The sequence below is a fragment of the Verticillium alfalfae genome, genomic scaffold (genome assembly GCF_000150825.1).
Source record: "Verticillium alfalfae VaMs.102 supercont1.4 genomic scaffold, whole genome shotgun sequence".
In the NCBI taxonomy this organism is placed as follows: domain Eukaryota; kingdom Fungi; phylum Ascomycota; class Sordariomycetes; order Glomerellales; family Plectosphaerellaceae; genus Verticillium; species Verticillium alfalfae.
The window spans coordinates 1,289,602-1,298,009 of NW_003315035.1; the positions used below are offsets into that span (position 1 = coordinate 1,289,602).

The 8,408-nt window shown below is 55.3% G+C and overlaps 2 protein-coding genes across 2 annotated transcripts in view; both read left to right on the plus strand.

Annotated features, from left to right (window-relative positions):
- Positions 1 to 1,265, plus strand: part of VDBG_03831 (conserved hypothetical protein) — a gene marked incomplete at both ends in the record, with an annotated part of 1,847 nt that extends 582 nt beyond the window's left edge. The window contains one exon of the mRNA XM_003005832.1: positions 48 to 1,265. Within this exon, the coding sequence (XP_003005878.1) occupies positions 48 to 1,265 (1,218 nt within the window). The remainder of the gene's footprint in view (positions 1 to 47) is intronic.
- A 1,659-nt stretch (positions 1,266 to 2,924) lies between these two features.
- Positions 2,925 to 7,583, plus strand: VDBG_03832 (transcription initiation factor TFIId 127kD subunit; the record flags this gene model as incomplete). The annotated part of the gene is made up of 1 exon (XM_003005833.1): positions 2,925 to 7,583. One exon carries the CDS (start codon positions 2,925 to 2,927, stop codon positions 7,581 to 7,583), a length of 4,659 nt encoding a protein of 1,552 aa, XP_003005879.1.
- Positions 7,584 to 8,408: the final 825 nt, after the last annotated feature.

Sequence of the window (8,408 nt, forward strand, 5' to 3'; positions counted from 1 at the left end):
CTCGACCGCCTGCAGCCGACACCAGTCGACACCACCCCCCTGGCGAGCCCAAGGAACAACAACAGCAGCAGCAGCAGCAGCAGCAGCAGCAGCAGCGTGGCGGGCGCAAGCTGCGCTCGCAGGAGGCGACACGCTTCAAGAGCGACCTGTCGGCCTACTTTCCCGACTATGACGAGGTCATCGGCAACGACCCCAAGGAGGAGCACCTGCTAAACGTCGAGACGCCCATTGTCGTCGTCGACACCTTTCCGCGCTACTTTCGCGGCAAGGTCGTGGCGCCGCTGTTCACGCCGACCCAGGCCGAGCCGGTGCCCGCTGGCTACGACCACGGCGACTACCCCGTCCGCGGCTACGGCGACGCGCTGTTCGACGACCCCTTTGACTCGCAGCGCATCAACTTTGACTTTCTCGGCAAGAGCTACAAGGGCAAGACGCTCGACAGCGCCCTGCCGGACGCCTTGTACCTGCCGATCCACAAGAGGGCCGAGAGGCTCGAGAGGTCGATCCGGAACACGGAAAAGGGCAGGGCGCAGCACGAGAAGGACCAGATCGTCAGGCTGCTCGAGGGCCTGCAGGGCCACGACTGGCTGCGGATCATGGGTGTCAGCGGCGTTACGGAGAGCAAGAAGAAGTCGTTTGAGCCTGCGAGGCGGCACTTTATCAAGGGCTGCCAGGCCATTATTGACAAATTCCGTCAGTGGGCACAGGAGGAGAAGAGGCGCAAGGCGGAAAAGGAACGCGCTCTGGCGGAAGAGGCCGACGAAGAAGAGGACGACGAGGAAGAAGAAGACGACGACGACGAGGCTGGGGAGGATGAAGAGGCTGTGGAAGATGAGGACGACGAGGCAAGGCAGGAAATCGGCGACAGCGAAGAAGAAGACGACGATGACGTTCATGCTAGTGACGGCGACCCACCCGACGAGCTAGATTTTGACGCCTCGATCGCGAGACAGCTTCGCGAAGAAGCGGCGGCCAGAGCCAACATGGCGAAGTCCAGTCGGAAGCGACCACGTGGCGCGTCGATTCAGCCAGAAACACCCCTGCCACCACCGCGGGAGTTCAAATCATTCTTCAAGAAGAAGCACGAGCGTGACGCGGCGCTTAACAAGCATCGCCGGGCGGGGCGTCGGGTTTTGGCCTGGGGTGAGCCGGTGCCTGAACTCGAGGCGCGGGAGTTCGAGCTACCCGAGGAGTATCTCGACCCCGAGACCATGAAGGCTCACGCCCGGAAGAGGCGGCGGCAGCGCCGTGGTAGCAGACATTGACAGGCTTGTGGGAGTGGGAGTGGGTATGTGCGATATGTGATATCATTCGAAACCCTGTGCTTGGGATTACTCGAACAGTGTAGTATGTGGTCTTTTTATGATACCAGTCGGAGCTGGCAGGCAAAGGGTTATTTTTTAGGGGGGGGGATGGAGGGCACGGAATGCGGCTTTCTCATGGTACCTCATGGTAGGAACATGCTATCAGTCAGGCGTTTGACCCTTTCGTCAGAGCGTCACGGTGTTTCGTGATGGTCGTGACGAAAGAATTGAAGTTTTTTGTTCATACAGTGCCACATTGGCAAGTTCTGCTTGCGCTGACCAGAATACTTTCGTGGTTGTACTTGTAAAGTCCCAGTTCTCCGGCCAGCAGAACACAGTCACGAGTCACATCTCTCTGGGACAATATGACATGCTGTGGTTTTGGGGTTATGTATTGCTAGGATCATCTAGGCAGCGCTGTGATTCCCTGGTATCTCGGCGCCATTTTGCCGACATTCTAGAGGCGGTATGTGCAAAGGGGTTTGATGCATCAGCCGAAAGAACCGACTTGATCACATAGTATCAACTGCGCACTGTTCCGTGCCTTTGTCCCAACTCTGACCAAATAGAAGGGTCGAAAGCAGGGATGAGGATCATTTTATGTCGTCATCCTACCATTGCCAGGCCCCGTGTGTATATCTCGACCCACGCAGCTCACCGCGTCGCAGAGGCGCTCCCGGTGTCAAGATACCAGAATGGCGAAAGAGCCTACATGAAGGTCACGATGGAAGCGGCGGCTCACTTGGGCAAGGCTTGAAGCGGGGTCTACTGATAGGGACGTGGAAAGCGAGGCGCACAATGGGTTTGATATGGCGTTACTCTGAACTCATATCAGACCTCAAATGGGTATTTGATCCGCTGATCGTGCTAGGCTCAAAACCCCCATCTTGGACGCTTCCAACAGCACCTGGCCAGTCGCGACGACGTGGTGGCACCTTTTTGAAGCGTGGAACAGTTGGACCGAAACCAGGAGGCATAGGTGTCTCGGGCTTGCCGTCGTTTGATTCTACGTAATCATCAGGAAGCGCGTGGATCATCACGTCTTCGCCTCTTAGAAGCTTCACCATCTTAAAAAAGCCACTTGATGAAAGCAAGTCGTTCCGCCTGGTGTTACTCAGGTAAGCAAGCGTACAAGTAGACGGAGGGGCTTGCGACCCCTGGCCTGAAGTAGCTCTACGGATTATTAATATGGGAAAGTACAAAGTCCTCGAGTCGGGACCCACTGGTAGCTTCCCCTTGGCACGGTCCAGTCGCGGATACCTGAGGTAATCAGTTGCAGACGCGCCGTTCTGAGCTGCCGCATCTCGACAGCACCCAAGGTTCTATCAGCCAGGCTTCGCATCTCGTCCTACCTGCCTGGTTGACTCCGCTCAACAACCTTCCCCAGCATCTCTCCACCGTGGGGTCGATTGAGGCAACGCCGCCGTTTTTCTTCGTTCGCAACGCCTCTTAACCTTCTTTCTGTTCCGCCATCTAGGTCCCCCTCCGACGCCCCCCCCCCCCCTGCCCGACCCAGACTTCTGTGAAAGAAAGGTCGGACTTTGCCAGGATGACCGAACGTTCCCGCCAGCGACACTCCTAGATCCAGTTATTGCCACGGCGCATCAATTGCCAGTCGCCATGTCTGCGCCATCATCCCATACCGAAGCCGAGCCGGCGGAGCTGGACATATTCGAGAGCCTACCTCATCCCAAAGATGAACCTATGCGCCCATACTTTGTCATCAGGCAAGATGTCGAACTCGAGATCAACTTTCGGGAAAAGCGCATCGTCGGCAAGTGTGAGATTACGATCGCTAGCGTTCGGGGCCACAGCATGGAAGAGATTGCCATCGACGCGCGACAAACGGAGATTGACGTCGACAATATCGAGATTGAGCTGCTGAAAGACACGCAACCCGTTGGCGCACCAAGGAAGATCGCGGCCACGTATGAGGATCCCTACAAGCTACTGGACTATCCGAGTCACTACAACTGGAATGCGACGCATCACGACCTTAGAAGGCTCCGCATGCGACCCCTCACACACTCGCGACGGAAGGACGCAGCCGCTGAAGATAGGGAAACAGTTGGCTCAACGCCCGTCGACGGGTCCATTCGCATCAACCTGAAAGACCTGGAAAGAACGAAGGACTTGAAAGAGGAAGGCAACCAGAAGCGGCCGATCAAAATCCGGGTTTCATCGGCAAACCCAGGATCCTCCACCACCGAATCTCCATTCGACCCGAATCCTTTGGTTTCACAAGAATACCGTGTGACCATACCATTCACCACCAAGAACATTCGAGACGGAATCCAGTTTGTTGGGGTCGACCCAGGCGATTTCAAGTGGCCTCATGTCTACACGCGGCACTCTATCGAACCGGGAACTGCGTCGTGCATTTTCCCATGCATTGATGACCATGGCCAGAGCTGTGCCTGGTCCCTTGCCATCAAGCTTCCAAAGACGCTGGGCGATGCTCTGCGTCAACCTCTTGCGACCCAGAACGGTGTGAACGGTCATTCCCGCAGCGCCGGCCAGAAGTCACAGCCGCACAATGACGATTATGCGCTCTCTGAAGAGGACAAGCTTCTGGAAATGACGGCCATCTGCTCAGGTTTCATCGCCGAGGAGTTGATCGACCCAACGGATGACTCCAAGAAGATCATGCTATTTGAGCTTGACAAGAAGGCGTCTGCCCAGAAACTAGGCTTTGCCGTTGGGCCCTTTCAGCTTGTTGATGTCTCTGCAGCCTTCCGCCCCGAGGCGGATGATGAGAAACTCGGGGCAAACGCGCTGAAAATACAGGCCTTCTGTTTGCCTGGGCGTGCCGAGGAAACATTAAACACGTGTCAAGCTCTTCCGTCAGCGGCCGACTTTTTCACCCTCACTTTTGCACGTTATCCTTTCGAGGAGTACCGACTCTGCTTTGTCGATGACATGGTGAACGACACAATTGCCGTACACTCGTTGTCACTTGTGAGCACGCGCCTGCTCTACCCAGAGAACGTTGTCGACCCTGATGCGGAGGTTGACATCTCGAGGAAACTTGTGCAGAGCTTGGCCGTCCAATGGAGCGGCATCAATCTTCTTCCCAGTCGGCGTAACGACCTGTGGGTCGTTATCGGCATAGCGTACTACATGGCCGACTTATACCTCAAGAAACTGTGCGGTAACAACGACTACAGATTCCGCATGAAGTCCATGGTCGACGAGCTGGTCGAGGTTGATACGGGGCGGGCATCACTCTACGACCTCGGCCGCAGCTTGCATGTTGGCGACTTTGAGATGGACTTCATGACTTTGAAGGCGCCCCTTATCATGTTCATTCTTGACAAGAGGCTTGCGAAAGCACCTGCGCAAACAAACCTCACCCGGATCATTTCGAGGATTCTGTACAAAGCGAACATCGGAGAACGTCAGGGCGACTGGCTGATTAACACGGAGTCCTTCCGGAGATTCTGCGAGAAGAACTCTAAGAGCAAACTTGAATCATTTTGGAAGCAGTGGATCTACGGCACAGGCTGTCCACGATTCGATGTCCAGCAAAAGTTCAACAAGAAAAAGCTCTGCGTCGAGATGATGGTTCGCCAGGTTCAAGTCAAGGAGAGGGACTCGAATCGGGCTCTTGACAAGGATGACTTCCTGCGACTGGTGAAAGAAAAGTTATACGACGTCGCCATAGGCGAGATCCAGCCCTGGTTCACGGGACCTATGACCATCCGCATCCACGAGGCGGACGGTACACCTTACGAGCACATAGTTGAGGTGCGCGAAGACGCCGCGGCCATGAAGATGTGCAAGTTCGACATCCCCTACAACACAAAGTACAAGCGCCTGAAGCGTAGTCGACGTCAGCGCGATAGGGCGGCTGCACAGACCACGGCCGACGGCGAAGTCAACGAAGACTCCCTCCTGTATTGCTTGGGTGATGTTCTACAGAGCCAAGACGACATTCAAGAATGGGACTTGCTCGACTGGCCTGCTGACATGGAGAAGAAGATGGACCAGGAATCTTACGAATGGATTCGTATGGACGCCGACTTTGAGTGGATTTGCACGATGAAGACAAACTCCGAGTCGTACATGTACGTCTCGCAACTCCAGCAAGATAGGGATGTGGTTGCGCAGCAGGATACAATGCTCTACTTGGGCAGGTCTCCGCCTCATCCACTCGTCTCTTCCATTCTCACGCGTACTTTATTCGACAAGCGCTACTTTCATGGCATTCGCACGATGGCAGCCAGCCAGCTCCACAGACATAGCGTTCCGGGCCCGAAAGATTCCATGGTTGGTCTCTTTCACTTGCTACGAGCATTCACTCAACTTTGCTGTTTCCCAGGCACACAGATGCCCCGTCCCAACGACTTTTCGGATCGGAAGCAATATCTTGCCCAAAGCGCAATTCCACTGGCCATCGCAAGGGTGCGGGATGCAAATGGCAAATGCCCTGAGCGGGCACGGCACTTCCTCTTGGAGCAGGTTCAGTTCAACAATAACGCTAACAACCCGTTTTCCGACAACTTTTATGTGGCAAAGCTCCTAGAGGCACTTGCCACCAGCATGATCCCCGATAAGCGACCGGACACGGAGGTGATGCTCGACGACATCATACGGACGGATGAGGAGGACCAATTCCTCCAAAACGCTCTCACTGAAATTGACCGGTACCGCAGGATGGACGAGTGGGCAAACTCTTACCACAATATTTGGACCATCACAGCGCTTGATTGCAAAAGGCGTCTCATGAAAGCCGGGGTCATTCCCAAGGATGGCCTTGACTTTATGCAGTACCTGCAGGATGAGACATACGACCTCGTTCGTATTAAGGCTTTTGAGGCTCTGGTCGATCTTGGCTTCATGATGGACGATGTTGTCTTCCCTCATCTGCTTCGAACGCTGAGCACAGACAAGTCGCCATTCGTGCGCCACAAGTTGCTCAAGGTCTTCAGCATTGGCCTTGCCGGCTTGGCATTTGGTGAATTCTCCAAGCCCAATAGTGCGATCAGACCACAGACGGGAGATATGTTCTTGGACGGCCTTGCGGATGAACCGAAGGATGATATGCTCGTCGTTGAAGCCGGTGATAAGGAAACCACGGAACGTCGGCAGGAGTATCTGCGCAAGCATGATCTCCACACGGCACTCACGGCGCTCAAGGCAGAGATGAAAGACCAATTCGCCCATCATGAGATCACGATCCAGAAGACTCTCTGGTATGCTATCAACCAGGACACTCTCGGTCGAGCGGAGAAGGCTACACTTCTAGAGTTTTGTGGGCTCATGTTCGATGCATCCGACGAGTGGATTGTCTCTCTCCCGCTTCCTCAGCGATGGAAGGTGTCTCGTCCAGCGCACCGTGTTCCGGGCAAGGTACGAATGTCTTTTCATCTCTCCAACGTATACTTTACTTTACTGATCTCTCTCAAGCTCATCGTTACGTTTACGCCATACTACCGCGACTCTCTTCCTCGGCCAAAAGAATTGCCGAAGGCACCGGAGCCTGCTCCTGTTCCTCTTGTCGAGCCGCTTCCCAAGCCTGTCGAACCGAAACGCGTCATTGTCAACCCGAAAGTCAAGGCCAACAAGGTACCACCGCCAGCCGCTCCGGGTTCTGAACCACGTCAACCATTGCCAACAAAGGTGGCGGCTCCTCTTCGTGACTCTCCCGCCGCAACCCCTATTCGTGTGTCACCTGCCCTCAAGGAATCGTCCCCTCGACCGCTGTCTGTTCCTGAGCGTCAGGGCAGCGCACAGCCCAGGACCGAGTTACCCTCGTCACATAAGGTTCCGAAACGTCCACGACCAGACAAGATGAACGGCGGCGATGACCAGTCGCCAATCGCTAAGCGTCCAAAGATTGGCAAGGAGGGCTACAGCGGCACTGCTCGCCCTCGAAAGATCGTCACCATAAGGCACCCAGCACTGCGGCGGATCCTGAAGGACCTCAACGTCAGATCATCCTCTGGTGTGCCGCGCAAGCCCAGCTCATTGCAGAGCGTGCGTGCCTCACCTGCCGCCGATGGCACCATTCAGGCCAAACCTGCGCGAAAGCCTCTTCCTAGCGGCGGTGACAGCGTACGGAAGCCCCTTCCATCGGGTTTGCCAACCGGCACACCGTCGTCAAAGCCGACTGGCTCATCGGCAGCCCACTCTTCGTCCACATCTGTGTCGACGCCTACGCCCACGCACGCCAGCCCGCCACCTCCGAGCAGTTCTGGAGGCCAGCCTGCGGCCGCGCCGAAGAGACTCAAACTCGTCATCAAAAAGCCGACTCCGAAACCTCCGCCAGCACCATAGGAGGAGCCGTCACCAGACTTTTGACTCATCTTTTTTCATCCCCGCCCCATGGAGCTTCTTCATGGGTTGCTCGTATAATAGCTTGCTTTCGATCCGTCTTTCTCTTCCTTTTCTGCTACTACTCACTTTCCTGCGGAAATTTCTCTTGCTGCTTTTCTTCTTCTTCATGAATTTGTGTCCGTCGTGGCATCGCAAGGCGTTGGGGATTTGGGGCCGGCTGGTTTGGCCGGGCCTGGTAGGGGCTGGGAATATGGAAAAGGGGGGGTAAGGGGTCCAAGATTATGCCTCTCGGTCTCAAGACCACCTCTGGTGGGGGAGTCAAGCGGACGGAAGCGGAGGGCAGGTGCGCACACCAGTGGTCGAACGCTGTGTAGCTAGCTAGCAAGCAAGAGGCCCGATGAAATCAAGTCTTGCAAGTTGACGAAGATCTGTTGTGTAGCAGACACTAGTATGATGAAAGCGTGATGATCGTGATCTGTCCACTCATGGGCCAATACAGCAGGCCGCACATGAGTCTAGAGACAAAGTCGATGGACATGATTCTTCGTGGCTTCCATTGTCAATTACCACACCACAAAGGAGAAAAAGATAGCTATGACAATACTACAAGACAAGAGATGACAAAGCCTCCCAAACGCCCAACGAATAGTCTACCGGGGCTGTAATGTATGCGTAAAGGGGGGGTGGGCGCGCGCCGGGGCATATTTCGACGCGCCCAGTATGACCCGAAACCACCTCACCAGGCCACAATCTTTACGCGTGTGCGGGCTCCTCATCCCTCTTCCCCCCCTCCTTCTCCGAAGGGGCTTCTTATGTGTGATGTAA